Source organism: Plasmopara halstedii, assembly GCF_900000015.1.
Source record: "Plasmopara halstedii genome assembly, contig: Scaffold_525, whole genome shotgun sequence".
Classification (NCBI taxonomy): Eukaryota; Oomycota; class Peronosporomycetes; order Peronosporales; family Peronosporaceae; genus Plasmopara; species Plasmopara halstedii.
In genome coordinates, this window is record NW_020187445.1 from 1,592,160 (window position 1) to 1,614,161 (window position 22,002).

Consider the following 22,002-nt stretch of genomic DNA (forward strand, 5'->3'; position numbering starts at 1 on the left):
AGCTCTTGTGTGGGACTCGATGAGAGCGCATATATCCAAGAAGGTTAAAGCTTTGTGCCACCAGCGAGATATTGCCATGTGCGTTGTGCCGGGAGGCTTAACACCCTACCTTCAAGCTGGTGACATTGGTATTAACAAGGTTTTCAATGACAATTCATCGGGTTTAATCGACCAATGGAAGTATTTAGCGGCCGTTGAATACACCCCACGCGACAATCCCCGCCATCCATCCGTTGACACTGTGTGAAGTTGGGTACGTAAGGCGTGGCGAAAAACACCCACCTCAGTGGTCTTGAACTATATTGAAACTGCAGGATTTCACAAAAGCCCGTCACAGTGGTTCATTTGGAACCATGATGTTTACGGGTGGAAATTTCAGCAAAGGTGGAGCAATGCCGACAGTGAAAGAGAGGATGATCCTTTCAATGTAGACGAACTAGACCAAGCCTTGGATGACGTTGATGTCGTCGAGATATAGTAGCCCTCTACGAATTGTAGACCGCCTGTCAAAAGTGATCGATTTCTTGAGACAACTAATAAATAAAAGACCGATCACTATTCGTAAAAATCCGTCACTTTAGCTAGAGCTAATAAATTATAAAACTAATTAATATTAAGCTCAAGTTTGAGATATATTACTAAATGTCATAGCACGAAAATGAGCACCACTGGGTTACGAAACTGGCGGTGCGTTTCCTTGGGTTCTTAAACCCCATCCATCATCATATACCTCTCTTGCGGCAAAGGCTCATATCATGTGCGTTAATTACAGCGGTGAGATCATCGGGCCTAAAACTATCCAGCCGCTTAATGACGAAAATCAACGGTTACCATCTGCAGTAACCGATTCCGCTAGTGGTCCAAGTTTGGTCGTTCATGAACGGAAGAAGAATATGTCAATGTCAAACATTTCAAAGGAAAAGGGTGTGACCTCAATTAAAGTGCTTTGTAAAGACGAATTTGGTCGCGATGTGCTCGAGTTAAAGCATAAGCACAACCACAGTAAAGGGGATAGGAAGCATCTGAAACACTTTAGTAGCAAATCAAGATCGCGGAGTACGCAACGCCACACAATGAATACTCTACCACCGCCTGATCCATACCGTCCGCACGTACGTTTGATAATCTGTTGAGACATCTCGAATTTTAACAAATACTTTTGCTTTAGCTCGACGAAGATCGAGGCAGACGAATTCAGCAACATAGACATCAACCAAATCAAAGTCAAAGGCGAGATAAAAGAGATCGATCTCGCTATCGTGGCCATAGTCAAAGATGTAGAGATCGAAAAGATCGACTAGATAGCTACCAGCGCTATCATCGTCAAAGTTTCTCACGGAGTCGTAGCAGAAGTCGTGGGCGACGTCGTCGAAGATCTCGTTCGTCGCGATCTCATCAAATACGCTTGTCGACCTCAGTCGAACGCCAATGGACTCACAACGCTTTTAGCACCCGCAGTCCAAGTCCACCTCGAAGTGTGAATCCACTTTATCGACCAGAACCTGAGACTTGGGTTTCAAGAGCTGGCGGTGTATATATACCTCGCAAATAAATGTCGTTTCAAATGTCTCGTTCATAACGACTAGTTGATCGATTCAATTTTTTCTAGCTTCATGAGCACGCTTCTTCATGACTGGGACAAAGGTGAGCTAATTCAACTAATTTCAATTTGTATTGCAGAGATATCTCCCTGCTATCACTTGCGACCTTGTTAAAAGACTGCACGTCGTCCTTCCTTTTTAACTCTTGTAGGTTCAAATAGCAAGCGCAAGAAACTATTGAAATGGTTTTACAGCCATTTTCATTCAAATCGTGACCGTGATCGACTGCTCGAATTAAAGTTTGGTGCCGACATTGCTCTATTTCTACCACGTCTTTTAGCGTGGATGCAAAAAACAAGTGCAAGTGAAATTCCTTGTACCCTTATAGCATGCCAAACGACACAAAAATCAACAGTAGCTCAATGTTTCGCGCTGTCAGAACAAGTTGCTTGTCTTTCTGTCTTTATCGACTCGGTATATGTCCATCACTACTATCAAGAGTTTCAGTACGCAGAAGGTCTTGAGATTGTCCTTAAGATCGTAGCTATTGAAGGAAATAAATTCGAAAGTCAAAAACCTCTGGTTTCGCTACGCAATCGTGAGATCTTGCTTTGTATTATCTTACGAATTTCCAAGATGAGTCGGCAATGCAAAAAGGAAATCAGCTCTCGAAATGGGGAATTCGCTGTCCTTCATGGAGTTTTAGCAAGCGGTGACAATAATGATTGGAATTTAGAATCACGAGTTTGGACGTTATGTCGGCAGATTCTTCTTGAACAGCTCGTGGAGAATATACTGAGTATCGACCGAACCCATGAAGTAGTTGTTTTCATGCTTCAAAGCTCTATTATGCGTCTTCAGCTCTTTGGTGCACAGGTAAGTTGTTGAATGCTTCAAATCAAGTTGAAAGCGTGTGAACTTTTGAGACTTTGACAGATTCTTCGATCAATTATTTCCAAGGACTCATTCTCGTTCAATTTCGAGTATCGACAACGAAATGAGATGAAACTTGTGCCGCTTTGCGTGTCTCTCCTGAAAGCGACTGATGTGTATCTTCAGCATGAAAATACTGAAATTCTGCTTGAGTTATTGCACTCGAAACATTTACAGGTTTGTTTATGAAGCAGCTTAAGTGACAAGTTACTGATGCAAAACCAAATGCACTAGGATGTTATTTTGAAGACTCTTGTTCACGTTATAGAAGACTCTGCCAGAGACCAGAATGCGTACGCGTTATGAACACTTGTCGCTTGCATTCTTTTTATTGAACATTCTTGCCAATCTTAGTAGAGTTGAAGAGCGATTTGTATCCATCGAAGAAACGAAAGAGTATGAGACTTATGCTCATCTCCACGCACCTTTTTTTCAAGTATCTCAGGCGATGAATTATATCATTAAATCGAATCGTAGTCTTTTGCCAGCTGTGGTATGTGAACTCTAGCATACTAAAGTGCCATGTCTTATCTTCGTCGCCTGCAGGTCAACAAATATGATCTTCTCACTCCTTTTGCATTCGTTCTTGTAATTGAGCGGTCTCACTCGCTGAAATGGTATGCGGCAGCGACAAATCTCTCTTTTATCTTTTCGCACTACTTTAAGGTACGACGAACATTATTCTCCACCATGTGAACATTATCGAGCTTAAGTTTATGACAGGGTGTAGCTGTACAACTATGTGATCTATTTGAAATATCAAACGACGAGCTTTTAAAATGGAAAGATAAGCAAGATATCAATGATGTGATGTTTGCAGAGTTCCTACTTGGTGATCCAACACGTCGTAAATATCTCATTTATCGATTTTATCAACGTGGTTGGTATCGTCCATTACTTTCCAGAAAGCACTTTGATGCAGATTGGATTCTTCATGACATTGAACATTACATTGAAATCACAACGCGTGACTATATTCCACAGGTGATGAGCATAGCAGTCATACACTATCACAAACTTTCCTATTTTCTAACGTGAATCCGTCAATTGATAGCTACAAAGTCATAAGTATGTAGGGGAGAGCGAGGAAGAGAGTGAAGAGATGGTCAAGCGTGAGCATTGCTTTCGCAGTCAGCTCCAACATCATTTTGCTCTATTTTCGCCTCGTAGAACTAGTCAATGTGATTCATATCACTAACAAAATATAGATGGGATCATCATGAGCATTCCTCCGGTGTGTAGCAATGATCTTCGAGAAAACGTGATAATGTTTGAAGCTGTTCAACCACAATTTTGACCTTTTCACGACCAATTTCCATACTTTTCTCGGCACCATAGGTACTGCGCGCGAATGTACGGTAATCGGAGACTAAATGAATGTTGTTAGCTAATTCAGTGTGAATTTCCTTAATTAATTGCAAGAACTCGGTACAAGCTGAATTAAAAGAGAGTGACGCGCTTTCGTCTGAGGACACACGCGGTGCCATTAACGACATGGCAGCAGCTGCCGTGCGTAGCGCCGTCACGAGTTTCTAGTCAAAGACAAGTATACAGTCATTTTGTGCACGTTTTTGGTAGTATACCAGGACGCACCTTTTCCACAGCATCAAGCGCTTGTAGCACTGCAACATGCCGCGAACTTGACCATGGGTCACTTACTTCCGAGAAATGGACGCGACTGTCACCTTCAGTTTCCATAGGATAATAATCTACGATAATGATTAAAAATGAATTATGTATTTCATATGGAATTGTTTTGTTTGAAATAATTGCGAGAAACAAAATAATTGTGGGAAAAGCAATGCGATGCTTCAAAGTAGCACTATTTTTATCAAATACTTGAAGGTCTATTAAAAGGGAATTTCAAACTTCGATAGCATGGCTATCTTCGGTAGTTCATCTTGTCCAACATGTCAAGAGACTTGTCCTTTGCACTGATTTCATTCTCGATTTCGCATTGCAACAAAGAATTGAAAAATAACCACGTAGGAATATGCGCTATTTTAATGGACTTGTTATTCTGGCGATCGGATGGCGCTTCGTCCTTGGAACGACAACTTCTTGGCCAACAACGTGCTCGAGTGCAGCCGATGAGATGTGGCAAAACACGTGCCCTATACGTACAGCAAATAACACGAATTACGTCTCTCCTTCAGGCATGACATCGGCACAGATTAATGTTGATGAGAATAATGCTATTGTAGCTTATAAGACTGCACGTCAGAGTGCATTGAAACTTAGTGCTATTGCAGGCAATTCCGCTATGTCTGGAATGCGTCAAAAAAGTGAGACGTGGTACAAACGATCGTTGGTTAGTTTCACCACTTATATATGTGTAAAATCCTCCACTGCACCGGAACTTGAGCGCTGTGTCGACTCTTCAAGCAGTGATGCCGTACGTGACATTGACGGTAAATGTGTTCTCATGCTTGATGCCGACTCGTGTAATAACAAAGGAAAATGTGAGCGTCGGAGTAATTGCAAGTGGGACGATGTAATTCCAAATGGAACAGAAAGTCGTCGAAAGCTATTTACCGATGAAGATGTTATAGTTGCGGAGAAGTGGATGTCAATGGGCTATCCAAGTTCATTGGCACCGTTTGTGGCTCCTGGTACTGTCATGGGAGTTCTTACGGCCTTGGGCTGCATTGGGTTTGTCTTGCTTCGGTGTTTTTTTAACCGTTGTGGAGGACGAGAGCCAAACGAAAAAGGGTATTCGCGCTGTGATATTATTGTGCCAACGCTGATTTTCCTTATCTGCTCGCTGGCAGTTTTCATCTGTATGGTTGTTACTGCAGCACTTAATACGAACATCTCGGACGGTGTCGAAGATGTGTTGTATTCGCTGAAAGCTACTTTACAGAATGCAAACATCTTTGTGAATAATCTCCTTACTCCACTTAATAATGCCACGACAGAGTTTGCGGTCGCCTCAAAAGCAGTTGCTGCGCAGCTTAAAAAGACTAATTGGATCGCTACGGACGGTGCTACTCTTCGGAAAATGATTCTCGACTTTGAAAGTATCTACTACAATCACGGCTCGTTTCCGAAACTTACGTGCGATCCCGCTACGAGTGAGACATTCTGTTTGGCGTGTCCTGATAGAGTTTGTGGTTCTCCAGTCACGCATTTCATTAACAGTACTGGAGCCGCTATCTCGACCAGCAGTGATATTGTGGACAATTCTGTCAGCTTGCTTCAAACTTCATTTGTATTTGGCAGTACCGCTATAGATATGACCTTGCGTACTGCGGTACGGGATATGACTGCCCTCGGTGCAATGACAAATAGTTCCATCGATGTTGTCGACGTTCTCACCAATACATTTAATGACTTGTCCTATTCTCGTAGTGCACTTGTCGTATGCGTCTTTTTTTTTGGAATGATCGCGTCAATTGTGGGCATCATCGCTATTGTTAAAAATGCTTGCACTACCAAGTCAACCAAGTGGGTACATTTACTTCACGTGAGCTGGTCACTTGGTGTGCTGGTCTGTGTTTTGAGTTTTGTATTATCTGCCTCACTCCTTGCTGTCGGTGCTGTGTGGTATGATTCATGCGAATACATGAAGTTGCTGCATCAAGATATGTCTCCATATGCTTCAAAACAGATGGCAGCAATGGCAAATGCGTGCTTTAACGGTAGTACCATTCTAGCACCGCTGGGACTTGCTGTTCCGTTGTCATTCTCGTGTAATATCGAAGACGAGTATAGAGTCCTTCAGATTGCAGATACGAAAATGGTGGAAAGTATCATCTCGAGTTATGGTGAGACTGTTTCGAATTATGATCGCATGGACTTTAACTTTAATTCGACGAAAGCAAGAAGTCTCGTGTCAAAGCTTTCGATTGCAGCAGAGGCAGCATTGAGAAAACCAATTGTAAAGTTTACACAGGAAAATATCTTGACGCCGTGGGTAGCATACAACGAGCCGTCTACATCCTACAATTGTGTCAACACGTCTATTGATGACCTACCCGTGTGCTTTATGACAGGTTTATGTGACTCGAATTCATCATCTAACACGACGCTCCAAGCTGCTTGTCAACTAGCCTTTTACGAAACTTACGAATATCTTTTAGCCTTTGACAAGGCAAGTATGATGCTTGGCGAGATGCGCGAGACGTTATTGGGTGACACGGGTAAAATCTTTCCAGATCAATGGAACTACTCGGTCTCCATTAGTGAATTTGCTAAAGCTTATTTCACTAAGATTACAGCTCTTAAGACTGATACATTATTAAACATGCTTGGCGAAGATGGTGCTGTGCGAAACATGCTGACAGCTGTGGAACAGACTCGGTGTTCAGGGGATTGTTCGTGGGCCAATTTATCATTTGATGCCATAAACGAAGCGCTTTGCCATAATGTCTTGGGCACGACGCTTGCTATTTCACTCTGTGCATTATTTCTAAGCCTCTTTCTCTTACCTCTTATAATCTCAGCCATTATTCTACAAAAGCGTCTTCGTGGTGTGGCGCAAGGCACATATGACCAACTAGAAGCGCGATTACAGGAGTTGGAACGCCGTGCTAAGCAGCAAAAAGGAGAAAGCGAGGGTTTAACACCTAATGATCCCAGTGTGAAGCCATCAGGTGGCCTTAGTGCGCTTGGCGGGCTTTTTAAGGGCAAAAAGGTGCAATCACCGATATAATCGACACTTCCAGACTTAGTTTATCATACTATAAAGCAGATTTGATTTTAAAATAATATACATTTGATGGCACCAACACGCGATGTGGTGATTTTAGGTGGTGGAATATCGGGTCTTACACTTGCTTACTTTCTGCGTCAAGCTTTACCTAAAGCTGTAGCGAATCAAACGCATATTCGCGTGCTAGAATCGGCAAATGTCGCGGGCGGATGGGTGCGTACGGCAAAACGCAATGACTTTTTGTTTGAAGAAGGACCTCGAGGCTTTCGTCCTTCACGCAATGGCGCCGAGATGCTGCGTCTCGTAGAGCAATTACAGCTACAGAATCAGATGCAGGCAGTGGATCCATCGGCTCAGGCACGCTACATTTTGCGAAATGGAAAGGTGGAAAAAGTGCCCACATCGATATTGGACGCGTTGCAATGGCCGCTGACGCTTTCTGTGGCTCGTGCAGCACTGCGTGAGCTGTTTGTCAAGAAAGGTACAATGCAGGATGAAAGCATTTACAATTTCATGGCTAGAAGGTTTAGTCCGTTTGTAGCTGAGAGGTTACTGGATCCCATGGCGTCGGGCATCTTTGGTGGCGATATCAAAAAGCTCTCAATACGCTCATGTTTCCCTATGCTGGTTGACTTAGAGCGGGAACATGGATCAATTGTGAAGGGAATGCTCTTTGGAAGCCTAAATAAGGACGATTTGCTGCTAGACGGAACTAAGAAATCAAACTTTGTGAAAGAGCATGAAAAGTCTATCAGTGTTAGCTTTGCTGATGGTATGAGCACACTAATAGATGCGTTAGCAGCCAATATTGCAAACGATCCCATGGCAGATCTTCAGCTAAACACAAAGGTGACAAGACTTGAGGTATATGGGAATGACAAGCCACAACGTTTTGTCGTGGAAAGTAAAGATCTTGTATCTGGAGAGATTCAAAAGCCGATGCGAGCAACACACGTGTTCTCGACACTCCCAGCTTGTCATTTAGCTCGAGTTGTAAAGGATACAGCCCCTAACTTAACTGTTGCACTTAACGAAATACAGTTTGTAGACATGGGTATGGTGCACGTTGGATACAACGAAAAGGTGCTGACGGCCGACGGCTTCGGATACTTGATCCCTACTTCAGAGCATGAGAAGGTGCTTGGTGTTGTCTTTGACTCCAACACTTTTCCTGCGCAGAACCCAAAGGGCAAAACTCAAAGTCGTTTAAGCGTCATGTGCGGTGGAGCGCACTTCCGTGAAGTCACGTCATTGTCCAAGCAAAAATTGGAGCTCTATGCTTTAGACGCATTAAAGCGACACCTCGGTATCACACGTACGCCCGACTACGTTCGTACATTGACCATGACCAATGCAATTCCACAATACCACGTAGGGTTTTATCAAACAGTACAACGCATCGAAAAGGAAGTCGCTCGCAGCACACCAGGTCTGGTTCTGGGTGGCAACAGCTTCTATGGTATCGGATTGGCAGACTGTGTGACTCACTCAAAGCGACTTGCGCTACAATTTGCTAAAAGAGTTTAATCTTAGCACGACGTTATAAGCGTTAGGCATGTGAAGTGAGCGACGTCGGTGTTGATGATAATTTACATGCTGTTGCCGTTATTTCGTGCTATTTACAATCGGTCGGTTTGATCAGTTTCTACTTGAAATTACTAGATCCTTTGATTAAAGCATTATGTCGCGGACGGCGCCATCTCGGGCGCATGATCCGGTTTATGGTACGTGTCCTTGTCTTCCTTATGCTATTTAGTAAGATTGGCTTACTCGCGCTATAGATCCAGTGTATACAGTCTCGACCTCAGGTGGCTCCTTTCGCAAAGGCGTGTACCGAGCAACTTCAAATTTACCAAGTACAAGTAGCATAAGCAATAACCAGAATGCTACAGAGGGAAGTCAACTCGTCAGCGGTACTCAGCGCGTAAAATTTTATCGATGTCCAGTGTTGCCGCACCTGCAAGCCGAACCACCAGAAGTATTACTAGCACCTGTGTATTCTGTTCCCATTCCACCACTCAAAGCTCGCGATGCTCAATTTACGGGAGAAGTTGTCGAAGAAAGCACGCGATCTGTAGGGATTCAAACACTCTTTCGTGATTCTGAAGCTCAAACTGACCCGTACACGCCAGAGTTAATTCCGAAAATCGACACAAGTCTAACACCTGAGATTGCAACGCTTGCTGGATTAAATTATGCCCACGGCCAACTACCTATAGGGCAAAAAGAGCTCAATCTTATTGAACGTAATCGAAAGAAACGTGCATTTGAGTCGTCGTTACCCCCCATGACCGACGAAGCAAATTTTCTTTTACGTAAAACCATGCTTGAAGCTCGGGAAAATCGTGAATGGGCATACCGCGAAGCAGAAATCGACGCGATTCAAGCTCAACGAGTAGCTCTGCTGGAACAAGCACTTCAAGAGCGCGAAAAGGAAAATGCATTTTTGTCCGAACAGCGACTTGAAGCACTTCGTCAGCGGCTGCTTCACGAGAATGAAAATGCGCTTGAATCTATGCAACAGAAGCGTGTAACAGCACTTCGAAAACTTACAAAGAAGAGAGTTCAACGACAACATGACCGCGGATTTGGGGCATCAAAGCCTGAACCAGGCCGAGATATTATTACTGAGTATGCAAACTTTGGATCGCAAGTTTATGCTCCCGTCTTACGTGACGGTAAGGTTGGTCGGATCGACGTTAATGAACACGGTCTCGAAAAAACTTATTGTTTGGATATTCAGGCTGTGCTTGACCTTGAGCATGCATTACCGAAGCGAATGCTAGTACCTGCTTTGAGCAAGTTTAAGCTTCGTGAAAAGACTGGTCGGACTGCTAAGGATAGGAAACAAGCAGCTATTGAGACCCACCTCGTCAGAATGGAAACACTCATAAACAAGAGCAAGGAAGTGGTCAGCAATGCAAATTCTGGCCAATCTCGCCCAAAATTTGTCAGTTCACGTTCACGCCAAAAACAGCAGCCAGTAGTACGCCCTTCTACACCCGAGTATGCGATTGTCCGTGCTCATGATACTGAGGAGTGTGATCTCGAAGATGCAGTACGCTTACTACAGAAACTCTTACGTGGTCGCGCTGTGCAAAACATGATGTTTGAAGGTAAAGAGAGACGTGCGGAGCTGATTGCAGAGCTACGAGCAGCCGACGAACATCTTGCACAGCAAAGTCGTGAAGCAATAGTTCTAGAGCAAAATCGTGGTCCAGACGTCATGAATCGCGTGGCCATTGCAGCTAAAAACTGCTTGGAAGGTGAAGTAGTGTCAGAAACGCTCGATTTTTTGGCAAAAGAGCTGGCTCGATCTCGTGAAGTGGCAAAATTGCGTGGTTTTGTAAGCAAAGCATCAGAAGAACGGCGTGTCCGTGAGGTTGAAGAAGGTGGACGCCGGCAAGCTGAAGAGATGATGCGAGAGCGGGAGGATGAGGTGTTTCGACGAGTGATGCAGGTACATGTGGAAACATCTCGCGACTTTATTGATGATGTGCTTGAAGAGGTTGCTATTGAGCAGTCTCATTCCCAAGCACTGCAAGATCTCCACACTCGCAGTGCTGGCGTGGATAGACTTGTTCAGCAGGTGGAAAATGAAATGGACAATGATGAGAACATTGTGCGCGAACTTGTTGCGAACTTCTTGCTGCCACATGTGCAGCGACAGCATGAACGTTGCAAAGAAGCTAAAAATGAGAAGAAATATATGAAAGCAGCACAAGAACTTCTGAATGAGATGGCAGTAAGAATGAACCAATTACGGCATCAAGCCAAATGATTTAGACTTATTCGCTTCAAGCAGTTAAGTCGATCTCACTTTATCTCTTATGAATTCTTATCATTTGCTACCACCTGCAGAGATGCTGGACATGCCACTTCCAGCAGACTTTAAAAAGGCTTCGAGATGTTGTCCTTGATATCTAAGAAAATCGAGCTCTTCCTTGAACGACTTGTCTTGCAGAGCCTTTCGTTCGGCTGCGCGCTTTTCAATAACCTCGAGTTTATTCGTCAACTCGGCCACTTTAATTTCGCTCTCTTCCTTTTCACTTTGAAGACGAACGATTTGATCTGTAAGATCGCCCATGCCTTCTTCAGCTTGCAGTTGTTTTCGCACACCAAAAATGACACTCGAGTCATAGACTGTTTTGTAAGCATCTGTCGTTAGTCGCAACTCATCGCGAATTCGCAGCAAGAGCAATCCTCTTTCCGGACAATTGAGTGTCACTTGACGGATCAATTCATTGAACGCTTGGGAATATAAATCTTCACGAACAGGACAAATGCCACTATCACGAGCTTGTCGCTCGAGAATCTTCGCATCAAGTGCTTCCTGTAATTTCAATACATCAAAACGGGTCGAAGGTACACTTGACGCATATCGAAGCCAGGATCCAGACTTTTCCTCGGACCACATTCTATATCAATCATATTAGAGTCTGATGATATGAACAAGTACAGTTTTACGTACTGGGGTGGTAGGATAGCATTCAAAATATCGTCAACTCGTGTTACTCCATCTACGCCTTCAGTGTTAGCTGATGACCCCGCCGGTTCAGCTGCCGCAGCTACGACTGTTGCTGCAGTGATTGAGCTTGAAAAAGATACGACACCTGGGGCTCTTTTCGGTGGATTAAGCGTCTCACCTGTGAAGATTGGCTCGCCATACTGCACAAGCGATTCAGGAGGAGTCGGTGACGACATGCTAGATTAGATGCTTCCCAATGAGTGTAATTTGCGACCGTTCATTTCAAACGTTAGAGCTTGCATTGACCAGATTTAGAGCATAGAATGTAACTATTTCCGTGCAGCTACGATTTCTTGCTTTTCTTGACGCTTTAGCTTAGAGAATTCACAATATCGCTGCTCTAGGCTCTTGTAGTTTGACTTTCCATTAAGCTTCAGTCGCCAATTATCGCTATTTCGATGCCGCGCTGTCTCCTGTGCTACAAACTACTTCGAATTCAATCAAAACGTTAACATTATGCATCAAAAAGTATCTTTACTTACGTGCTCCATGCGAATATTCTTTGTTAACTCGACAGAATGATCCCAACGTTTAGCATTGCATAAGTTTGGGTGATTGGGCAGCTCTTCTATGCATTTTGGAATTCCCTACATTAGTTTCATGTGAAATCTAACGCTTTGAAACATTGTAAGAAACTTTAAAGCGTACTTTCATCACGCGCTCGTCCCCAAATGCATCACCGACGTATTCATCCTTTACAGCTACTTCTAATATGCCTGTGTTAAAGTGAGTTGATCGAGTCTTACGCATTGGATTTTTCTTTGGCAGCTTTTCAGCTCGGTAGTTGTACTTAAACATATGCGCAGGATTTCGCTACATTCAATGAACGAGACGTCACAACCATTAAGCAGTTCAATCACTGCCATAAACACATGTACCTCTGCATTAACATTTGTGCGTTTGTAGCATTTGCCACTCAAGTACACGTTGTCCGAATTTGAAGTTGAATGATTCCATTCAGACTTTTCCGATGAAAGGATGCGAGAGCGAAGTGTTTCCAAAACTTCTAACTTAGCTGCTGCCTTGTCAGCAGAAGTATCACCAGGGTAAAAGACACGTTCGTCAAGCAGATAATTAATTGGTGCATCTTTGCCACCAACGCGTTTTTTCGCAATCACAAAACTCGCCGGTGATGTTTTTTTCAATGCGCTAGTCAATGTGATAACTTCACTATTCCCGTCATCCATCTTCACGTGCTCAACTGCAAATCGGATAAATGTTCAATTTCCGTAGTAAAGGCAGAAAATCTATTACCGTCAATTACAATAGTCTGGAATAGATGACCTAAATATATAACTCAGGTTGTCTCGGGCTGTGCTTGCTGAGCCTGTCGGACACTATTGCGCTCGGCTTGTAGATGACGGCACAAGTTTTCTAGTTTTTTTACTTTTTCTTGCAGCTTCAGTGTCTCTTCAGTAGCGGCAACCTTTTCGTGAATGGAAGCAATTGCCCCACTGTCATATTCGGCGCATTTTTTTCGAAGCGCGACGTTTTCTTTTTCAAGCTTCTTGGTTGTTTTCGCCATTTTATCCATTTCTTGCCGAAAGTTAGTAAACATTTCGTTGCTTTTAACTAATGTTTCTTGTACAACGTCGAATTTTTCAGAGTATGCATTAAGCTGCGATTGTAATTGAATCTCACGCTCTGAAAACTCTTTTGCTTTGTCGAGAGTAATTCTTACTTTCTCTGCCTCGCGTGACGTCAATTCGACTTGGTGTTGCAATTTCGTTTCTGCAAGCTGAACTGCTAGATCTTTGGCTTCAAGCTGCCGATTGAAGTGTTCTTCCCGCACTGCATATTGCTCGAGGAATGTCTTTAATTTTTGCTGAAGGCTGTACGTTCAAGTGAAGACGATTAAGTGCATTGTACATTTCATACAAGCAATCTGTTCATGCGTATAACGTACTTTTCGTTTTCTTTTAACGACGCAACGTAGTCCTGACCCTGTTTTTCCATCTTAGCACTTACATCTTCAACTGTTTTTTGGAATTGACTTGATAGTTCACGTCTGGAAGCACAATAAGATGTGAAGATTACTAAAAAAGATGTGGAAAGATTATCAATCTGCAATTTGAACTGTATACCTCTTCTGATCTTCTTCATCGGCGATTCGACGGCTCTCGCTCTATTTTAAAGAAACGAAATTAGCAATCAAGTTGATACACCTAGAAGAACGTGCATACCACAATCAGTTTGTTTTGCTTCTGCAACTCGCGACAAAGTTGCTCTAATTTGCTCTTGGAAGTATTCGTCTTCACAAGTTCTGTACTCACTGAACCAAAAACAGTTATAATGATTCATCTTTATACAGAAATTTTTGTCCTTCAAAGACATACGTGTACTTTTGCGCTGCTTGAGCAGGATACATTTCGCATTTAACTCATTGATCTTCTTCTGCATTAGCTCTAGCTGCTCACTCTGTCGCATGAGCAATATAAGTTCGAATCTTAATTAAACTTTAAATCATCAAAAGATAGATCATAAATCCGCACTGTTTGAGTCATGCTGTTTACGAGCTCGTTCACTTTTTCCTCGACGGGCATACTATTGTCTTGCATCAGAGCCAAAGCTTTATCTTGCACCTGTCTTGCGAGTGTTTCATCCTGATAAATTCCCGAGAGATCAATTGGTGCTTCGAGATTTTCGTCACCACCCACTTCAATTTCTGCAATTTTTCCTGCTAATAATTCACGAAGTGCATCTTCACGATTTGTTTTATTGTTGCGCTTTGTGTGGACGTAGTGACGACCGGGGGATGCTACAGATGACGGCGAGCGCTTCAGCTCCCCTCCTTTATTAGTATCATACTTACCACCACATTTGCTCTTATGCTTGTGCTTTAGACTCTTTGTCTCACGGTCAAGTTGCTTTAGCTCCAGATTCGAAAAGTCTTCTAGTAAACGCGTGTGCTCATCAGACATATCGAGTACTTTGATTTATTCCTGACAATAATACTTGGACCCAGTTGATTGTAAAAGTAATATATTGAATATCAAATAGATTATTGTGTCGCCATATTTTATTGAGGTGCTTTGTTTGACTTCATTAAAATGACAAGCTTTAAAATGTCAAATATGGAAGATGAGTCTCCTACGAGCGCTGATACTTCCACATAGGCAGCATCATGATCCTTGCACCACAATCGAGCAGCCTCTTGTTCATTTCGCATTTCTAATCGTATGCAGTCGCTTTTGTTGCCGATCATAATAACTGGTAGTGACTTGGTTCTTTGCATTTCAATTGTCTCCGTCGCATCAATCTCTCGACGAGCGACGTCAAGGTGCGTTGGTAGCACTTGCCATGAAGCTGGTGTTTGTAGACTAAAGACTAACACGATTGCTTGAGCCCCTTGCAAGTAGCGTGCGAAGATTTGAGGCCCTGCAAAAGTCTGAGATGGCACATCCCATAACTGCAGATACCAATGTATCATTTCCACTCTTTACATGTTAAACTGACGTACTTCAACCAAAACCGGGTCTTGCCCTTCCAATCGAAGCAGCTTCACACCAACGCTGACTATACATGAATATGCCGTTGGTAATTTCATTGAAATCTCATTATCACCAATATTGACTCACCAGAGGTTGATGGGACGTAATATTCTTCGACTCGAGACCCCATCCAGCGTTTAAATAGCGTTGTTTTACCCACAAATGCCTCACCAAGCACAACCACCTTGATTTTGCCTATTGAGACCAACTCTGAGTCTTTCTTTTGTAATGCAGATACACGTCTCATTTGGCTGCTGAAAGCTAATACAGCATCACATTGTTAACAATCAATTTAGTCTTCATAAAAGGCAACACTTTCCTCCCATGTGTCTTTTCGCCAATACCATTAATTACCGACTCAAGTCCTGGTATAAAAATGTCATCATGACAAAATATTATATTCAGCAGGTTTTCTCACCGCCGTCGGAGAAATCAGAATATGGCCACGATGATCATACCTACGTCGGTCTCTCTCCACTTTGAGATTCTCCACAAGAGACAAACTACCATTGTTATTCTTGAGAAGCCATGAACACTTTAGACAAGTTCAAGCTCGCGTCAGGATTACTGATTTGGGCCCTCGCGCTCATTGGTGGGATTGCACCGTTTAACAGCCAGCGCGTGAGCAAGCGTTTAAGCAGTGTGCTAAATATGATGGCAGCTGGGATCTTTCTTGCCAGCTCGTGCATGCATCTGCTTCCAGATGCACAAAACAATAAAGCATTGACTGAGTGGGGATGTGAGCACACGGGCGAGGTATTTTTGGCTGTGCATACACGCTACCATGGCGACAAGAAACACTGTTTTAGATGGGCCAACTTTTTCTATGGCTGCGGCTTTCTAATAGTCCTACTTGTTGAAGTACTCGCACATATGCTACAACGACATTACAGTAAGGCGCATGGACAAGGACAGGATGAATGCGAGGCACTTCTCGTAATCGATTCACGGGCCGCCGCATTGGACAACTTGGCCCGAGCTACTGGCTATTCACATGATCAAATCGAGACCGGCGAGTATGGCACACGAGGAGCGAGATTTGAGCAAATGCGTTCAACAGCAAATGACAAGGAGGATTTGCATTCGCATATTCACGGCATTGTCAAAGGAAACCCCATCCTTGCACTTGTTGTGTTCATTGCTCTTTCCTTTCATTCAGTAATGGAGGGAATGGGGATAGGAGCCTCAAGCAGTCCAGCGTGGGATATTCTCGTCGCAATCTTAGCTCACAAGTCATTAGCAGCGTTTGCTCTAACGCTTGAGTTTTTGCAACATAACGTTTCGAAAAAACAGCTTTTGATAACAATTACAATCTTTTCGCTCATGACTCCCATGGGCATTTGCTTTGGCCGATTGCTTGTGGATTCAAATCGTGCAACACCTGCCGGTGGAGTCTGTGCTGCACTTGCTGGTGGTACCTTTCTATTTGTCGCTATCATGGAGATTATCCCACAGGAATTGCAGGATCCACGATTTCAACTTGAAAAGTGCACGGCTTTACTTGCTGGCTACGGCACCATGGGTATGCTTTCATTGTGGACGTAATATTCTTTGAATACTACTTTGACCTTATCATTAGCTCATTAGTCTTCATCATGAAATACGTCGTGTGAACGTCGATTCACTTTCTACTTCAGGGAGGTTTATGATTGATAAAACGAACACATTACGCTTCAAAATGCTTTTAGAGCTCTCATAAATGGTGTGGCAAATACTCCTTCAGCATAAGCAAAAGTAAACCGATGTATAGACTACACAGACTATGCTGTATCAGCTCAAATTGATGTCAGCAGCTTATCGGCCGTATTTCTGGAACTCCCACTCGCGATTGTCTAATGGGCACACCTGGCGCGTCTTGAGCCATCGTGAGATACAGTGAAAGTGGAAAGCATGATCTAGTAAATGACAGAGGTAGGAGTAAAGAGTACAAAAATGAAAATCAGACAAAAAAAAAACGTACTGCAGACGCCCCACGCTACTGTGCATTCTTCACTTGTAGCAGACGCTTGGTTTGCTTGGCATTCAATGCATAAGTCCATTATATGGTTGCGACAGATTGCGCAGTTGTCAACAACAATGTCTGCAAATTAAGAGATTTATACTCAAAAAGATTTCAACAGGCATAGCTCGATGGTGTACGAACCCCACGACCAGAGAGCCACAGCATTCCACTTCTTGATCTCAAATCGTTTCTCTTCATTTGTGATCGCATGTGTTGCCACCTCCGCGTTTGCGTCACTCTTCATCTCCTCGTCCATCGCGCTGCAGCAGATTTGGGTCTATCTGTCAAAAATCTTTAAAAACCATAAAATATTTCCAGATAAAACTCAAGTTTGACAATAAACATTTCACCGAGTGCACTTTTTACCAGCTTCTTATGGTATACTTAGCAATGACTTGGCCATTGGCCTTGACTTCATCTGACCTTTTGTAACTTTTTATTGATTACTGCTATAGCTTCAGTGTCTACGTTTAAGCTGTTAGCATCTACAAAAGATGTTCATCTAGCATTGTTAAGCGGGATGAAGCATTATAAAAAAAGTAAGGCGAAAAATGATAAACGAGTGATTTTTCTTTTCGTTGACTAAGCTTGCGGCCATATGACGTGATGTGTGTACGGTTTAGTAAGGGCTATGACAACGGAGACGATACCAAGTGGATATCTCATTGAATAGCTATGCTCTGACACAGAATATTGGCGTCAAATGGGGCAACTATCTGTCTCACCAATCCCATATACGAAAGAAGCCGAGAGTCGTTGTCCTGTGACACAATATTTGGTTCCGGAAGCCAAGTCAATGTCATGACGTACTCCATGATATGTGGACCATTCGCGCGGGAGATCTCTTGTTACCACGTCATGATATTCTTGTAACAGAAAGAAAAGAATCCGTAGAATCCTCGGGAAACTGAATACCACTTCTCACACTCGATCCTCTGAGTGTGTCAAAGTGACCAACCAATATGCAATATGATCTGTTTCGCTAAAGCTGACAGTTTTGTTCGCAACGTTTGCTGAACTCAACTCCTCCTCCAGTACTAACCACACCATGCTGGTGAGTCTGTCGTCTTGCAATCCCTTGCTCACACACCCTAGTTAACAGTCCTCCCGCCCTGTAAGAGACTCAGTTAAATGTAGTGGAGCGAGTCATACAGCCATCAGAATCACTCCGTTCATTTTATCATGAGTGACTTACTCATTCTTGGAGCCTCACTACTCCACACGGTCAATAGCTCACACAGAGTTGATCTCAGCTGTATCGTAACAAGAACGGGTCATTTTTATTTATTTCAGGGCCTGCTTCAACTACTCGCGCTTGCAATCGCTATTCAGCTCGACCGATTATGGCAACAAAGACACTAACTCACAGCTGCTCTTGATCGCCCTTCCACACCGAAGAGCTGGAGACCACGCCATACAGTCGTTTTCTCCCACCTCAGCAGAGATACGCGTCAAGTGCTTCTCTGCGCGAAGCACTTGGCAAAAGCATTGTTATCATTTCTGGGCAGTCTATATCCTCCACGGAAGCAATTGCGTTTCGAAGCGCGTAAAAGCTCACCTACTTCCGGACTGAGTTAGTTCATGACTCGTCAAATAATCGTCAGCTGAAACATTTTCCCGCAAGGAATTCGTTAGGCGTCTCTTCGTGGGGGCTTAACCCTTCGTACTGCTCAGCCAAGAGTGAAGGGGGCACGCAAAGATGTTAAAAAGGCCCACAGTGGAAAATTTGCACATACCGCAGAGCTGCTCAGCAGCTTGAAAGATCGAATCTTCTCAGCATGGTTGATGTCTATCGCCGACGTGACGCGCCGTCCTTCATTAAATATGACCGAGCTCATGGCCATCTCTCTTCTTGTCTGAATAATATAAAAATGGGTTTTTCAAGAGCTGGGCTCTCAGCATGAGCTGCCTCACGGAGAGTGCCATTATTCCTCTCACTGCTTGGAAATGTCTCCCCGTCGCATTCTCGTATCTGATGATTACTTTTACAGCATCAAGCCCGGTGATCACCAGCAACCTCGTTCTGTCCAAACCAATGATAGACGTAATCTTACTAGGCATGTATTGTTGTCCGCGGGAGCGGCACTCAGTCATCGTATGTTCCATTCGCACGACGAGCACAGTCACTTCTCGTCTTGGTCATGAGATTGACATCAAGTGCTACCGCGTACGACAAAACTCCATACACTGCGCACAAAGACGCTACTCTTAAAGTCGGTGTCAATACATGCTCAGAGGTTGGATCGTACGCTCCAGCCAGGAGCAGAGGCGGGGCATTTTAAGTATCTAAGTCTCGTTAGGTCTGCTTTTTCGATAAGGCATGTGTTAAGGGTCAATAAATTTGAATTATCTTTTACAGAAACGTTTTAGTTTGATATGTTACGTGCGGCTGGTGGCCCACGTATACCACGGATTTCACCACAACGAAATCTGTTCATTTGGTAATGAAATATGCGGTAACAATGAGTTTCTGTTCCCGTACTTTTAGCCTAGTTTTGCCTTATCTTTGCAAAAATATTTAGCCATAATGCTGTACGATCAGGTCTGTAAACCATAAAAAGACGAGAAACGCGATTCTGGCTACGAATCCCACAAAGAACCCAAAATGGCGTGTAATGCAAATTTGTTTTGCAAGGGAAGGGAACTCTCAATCAAGACGTAAAGCCACCATATCCCATAAACAGTAGAATATAAATAAATGTGAATGTTACTCGTGTACATAGACGTATAGCTGCAACATCATTCTTCAATAATACCAAGCGGCGTCATCTCAACATTCCCACTCCGTATTAATGCTTGTTGCGTCTTGACACTGCAATTTTTTAAAAATCCGCTGATTCGTATATCAACATAAGTATTAATTTTAAAGTGCTGTAGTCAGCATATCTGCAAGCTGACGCTTCGTGTTTTTAAAGTCAGTCTTCAACAAAATTTCTTGTACGTTCTCATGGTAAAACGATGCCTTTTATCTTCGCCCGAGTATGGCATTTGGCGTTGTTGGCTTAGCAGTCGCTCCTAGGTTGTCGTTTCAGATTTTTTACTGAATCGTGACATATGTCCTCAAGCATCGCACGCGTCCATAGCTTTTCATGGTAATAGAACAAAAGCCATATACTCAGCCTCTGCTGATCTGACTGCAACGTTTCGCTGGTATTTCGACTTGAGGACTTCTGATGCGCCTGTTGTTACGATCAGAATGCCTAAAAACGAATGTTTGTCATCGGCAATGCTGCCCCAATCAAAATCCGTATTGCCTTACCCTCAATGTCACCACTCCCCTGATGATAGGCGACACTTCACGTAGAATAGCATGCAAATAGCTGCATTTCATTGTTGCAGTCTGGAGCTTTTCAGAAAATGTGACAGCTGTGCTATCACGTATGTGATATCTAGTTGGGTACACGCCGTCATGGACTACAGACATCCAATCAAAGAGTGTTACGGCTTTAGACGCATTGACAAACGACCATTTATTGCTGCAAACGACTAAGCCGACTTCAACATTTAATGCGCGCAGGTTTTCACACTTCAAATTTTTGCTGACCGAATTGCCCGACCATATCATCGACGAAACAAGTCAACTTGATCGATACTGTTTAACCGACCGATCGCGGTCACTTTCCATGCAAAAAGTACTCTTCGCCTTGCCCAGCTGCTTCATCTTTAATGTTTTCTTTCCTGGGCATTGCGTTGGCCTGATTGCTTTCCTTACTTTTTTGCTGCGAGACTTGTGCCGCTCACATATTTGCCAGTGCAAAAAAGCAGAAAAGCTTCCGGAGATCGCTTGACATAAACGCACTAGTCAGAAATGTACAATTTTCTGTGTCGTCCCTACCACTTGCTGTTTGTCTCAACCTAGATATAGCCTTTTCAGCTGACACACGTATCTTGGAGTTTTGTCGACCACCAGTCCAACTCCCTTTCAAAGTTGTCCGGCCATCACCTTGTCGAGAGTGGCAGTATTGACATTCAAGTGTCCATTTGATACTCGCGTTCGACACACACTGCAAGTATCTCCAGGATTGATTTCATATGGCGACCAGAATATAAGTATCGAAGAAACCGATCCATACGCATGCTTAAAAACCTTCGTGACAAGTTGTGTCTCGTAGTTCAATTTCGATCGCGCTTCTTGGCAACGACATATCGTAATCCAGTTATGCGATTGGGCTCCTCTCGTGCATTTCATGTCTTTGTTTGGTTTTGAGTATGAAAGTGAAGCTTAGTTCCCAGGGCTTCGAGTCACTTATCTAATACACCAACGCTTGCCATTGCTTGTGAAGTCGACAAGTCCGTCTTATCTGCACTTCCCACCGTGTACGCAATAGCAGCATTGGAATGAGTCCACTATTGTTAATCATAGCATGCTAAGCTGTTGGCAAAAAACGGCTTCCTTCTGTTGACTCTTTATCATCGGAACCGTTCATAAGTATTAGTATCGACTCGTATATAGGTTCTATTTGCTACCTGTTTTTTCTTCGAACCAAAATATTATACGATCTTGTTGTTGCGTATGAAGAAGCATCCGAGACTTTCCAGCTCGAATCTGCTTTCAGCAGAGCGATCGGAATGCATCAGCCGCTCAAATTCAAACCTTTGTGTACGCTCAACTTCGTCCACTTTGACGTCTCTGATTGGTTCTTTGGTACGTTCCATAGGTCTATCCAGGACTAAGTGTCAATCCATCTAATTTGCAAATTGCCATCGTAACTGTCGCTTAAAACTTTTATGGCCGCTCCCGGATGTAGCTTGCGTGTCATATATGTCGCCTTCTTCGCGCTCAGCTAGCCTCACAGAGCAGATCACTTTGCCCTTGGCATTCGTCAAGTTAGACGCACAATAACCCTTGACTT

The 22,002-nt window shown here is 43.4% G+C and overlaps 11 protein-coding genes across 11 annotated transcripts; 5 read left to right on the forward strand and 6 right to left on the reverse strand.

The window, feature by feature from the left end:
- Positions 1 to 658: 658 nt before the first annotated feature.
- On the forward strand, positions 659 to 3,672 carry PHALS_10932 (uncharacterized protein; the record flags this gene model as incomplete). The annotated part of the gene is made up of 11 exons (XM_024726440.1): positions 659 to 687; positions 773 to 1,112; positions 1,169 to 1,513; positions 1,587 to 1,644; positions 1,753 to 2,417; positions 2,478 to 2,651; positions 2,709 to 2,767; positions 2,829 to 2,967; positions 3,021 to 3,140; positions 3,198 to 3,458; positions 3,529 to 3,672. 11 exons carry the CDS (start codon positions 659 to 661, stop codon positions 3,670 to 3,672), a joined length of 2,334 nt encoding a protein of 777 aa, XP_024577117.1.
- Positions 3,673 to 3,691: 19 nt separating this feature from the next.
- On the reverse strand, positions 3,692 to 4,172 carry PHALS_10933 (mediator of rna polymerase ii transcription subunit 11-like; the record flags this gene model as incomplete). The annotated part of the gene is made up of 2 exons (XM_024726441.1): positions 3,692 to 4,006; positions 4,068 to 4,172. The coding sequence occupies 2 exons, from the start codon at positions 4,170 to 4,172 to the stop codon at positions 3,692 to 3,694; spliced, it is 420 nt and encodes a 139-aa protein (XP_024577118.1).
- Positions 4,173 to 4,467: 295 nt separating this feature from the next.
- PHALS_10934 (uncharacterized protein) lies at positions 4,468 to 7,128 on the forward strand (the record flags this gene model as incomplete). The annotated part of the gene is made up of 1 exon (XM_024726442.1): positions 4,468 to 7,128. One exon carries the CDS (start codon positions 4,468 to 4,470, stop codon positions 7,126 to 7,128), a length of 2,661 nt encoding a protein of 886 aa, XP_024577119.1.
- Positions 7,129 to 7,194: 66 nt separating this feature from the next.
- On the forward strand, positions 7,195 to 8,655 carry PHALS_10935 (protoporphyrinogen oxidase; the record flags this gene model as incomplete). Its single annotated transcript, XM_024726443.1, has 1 exon — positions 7,195 to 8,655. One exon carries the CDS (start codon positions 7,195 to 7,197, stop codon positions 8,653 to 8,655), a length of 1,461 nt encoding a protein of 486 aa, XP_024577120.1.
- Positions 8,656 to 8,809: 154 nt separating this feature from the next.
- PHALS_10936 (protein maats1) lies at positions 8,810 to 10,909 on the forward strand (the record flags this gene model as incomplete). Its single annotated transcript, XM_024726444.1, has 2 exons — positions 8,810 to 8,852; positions 8,910 to 10,909. 2 exons carry the CDS (start codon positions 8,810 to 8,812, stop codon positions 10,907 to 10,909), a joined length of 2,043 nt encoding a protein of 680 aa, XP_024577121.1.
- Positions 10,910 to 10,969: 60 nt separating this feature from the next.
- PHALS_10937 (Axonemal dynein light chain) lies at positions 10,970 to 11,832 on the reverse strand (the record flags this gene model as incomplete). The annotated part of the gene is made up of 3 exons (XM_024726445.1): positions 10,970 to 11,546; positions 11,600 to 11,708; positions 11,775 to 11,832. 3 exons carry the CDS (start codon positions 11,830 to 11,832, stop codon positions 10,970 to 10,972), a joined length of 744 nt encoding a protein of 247 aa, XP_024577122.1.
- A 93-nt stretch (positions 11,833 to 11,925) lies between these two features.
- On the reverse strand, positions 11,926 to 12,843 carry PHALS_10938 (uncharacterized protein; the record flags this gene model as incomplete). Its single annotated transcript, XM_024726446.1, has 4 exons — positions 11,926 to 12,081; positions 12,139 to 12,243; positions 12,305 to 12,469; positions 12,535 to 12,843. 4 exons carry the CDS (start codon positions 12,841 to 12,843, stop codon positions 11,926 to 11,928), a joined length of 735 nt encoding a protein of 244 aa, XP_024577123.1.
- Positions 12,844 to 12,953: 110 nt separating this feature from the next.
- PHALS_10939 (hypothetical protein PPTG_00709) lies at positions 12,954 to 14,577 on the reverse strand (the record flags this gene model as incomplete). The annotated part of the gene is made up of 6 exons (XM_024726448.1): positions 12,954 to 13,488; positions 13,563 to 13,664; positions 13,741 to 13,781; positions 13,840 to 13,928; positions 13,993 to 14,074; positions 14,149 to 14,577. 6 exons carry the CDS (start codon positions 14,575 to 14,577, stop codon positions 12,954 to 12,956), a joined length of 1,278 nt encoding a protein of 425 aa, XP_024577124.1.
- A 98-nt stretch (positions 14,578 to 14,675) lies between these two features.
- Positions 14,676 to 15,657, reverse strand: PHALS_10940 (GTP-binding protein SEC4, small G protein superfamily, and related Ras family GTP-binding proteins; the record flags this gene model as incomplete). Its single annotated transcript, XM_024726449.1, has 5 exons — positions 14,676 to 15,065; positions 15,117 to 15,172; positions 15,235 to 15,408; positions 15,492 to 15,512; positions 15,606 to 15,657. 5 exons carry the CDS (start codon positions 15,655 to 15,657, stop codon positions 14,676 to 14,678), a joined length of 693 nt encoding a protein of 230 aa, XP_024577125.1.
- A 141-nt stretch (positions 15,658 to 15,798) lies between these two features.
- On the forward strand, positions 15,799 to 16,692 carry PHALS_10941 (zinc (zn2)-iron (fe2) permease family; the record flags this gene model as incomplete). The annotated part of the gene is made up of 1 exon (XM_024726450.1): positions 15,799 to 16,692. One exon carries the CDS (start codon positions 15,799 to 15,801, stop codon positions 16,690 to 16,692), a length of 894 nt encoding a protein of 297 aa, XP_024577126.1.
- Positions 16,693 to 16,941: 249 nt separating this feature from the next.
- PHALS_10942 (ring-box protein 1a) lies at positions 16,942 to 17,405 on the reverse strand (the record flags this gene model as incomplete). Its single annotated transcript, XM_024726451.1, has 3 exons — positions 16,942 to 17,042; positions 17,108 to 17,227; positions 17,291 to 17,405. 3 exons carry the CDS (start codon positions 17,403 to 17,405, stop codon positions 16,942 to 16,944), a joined length of 336 nt encoding a protein of 111 aa, XP_024577127.1.
- Positions 17,406 to 22,002: the final 4,597 nt, after the last annotated feature.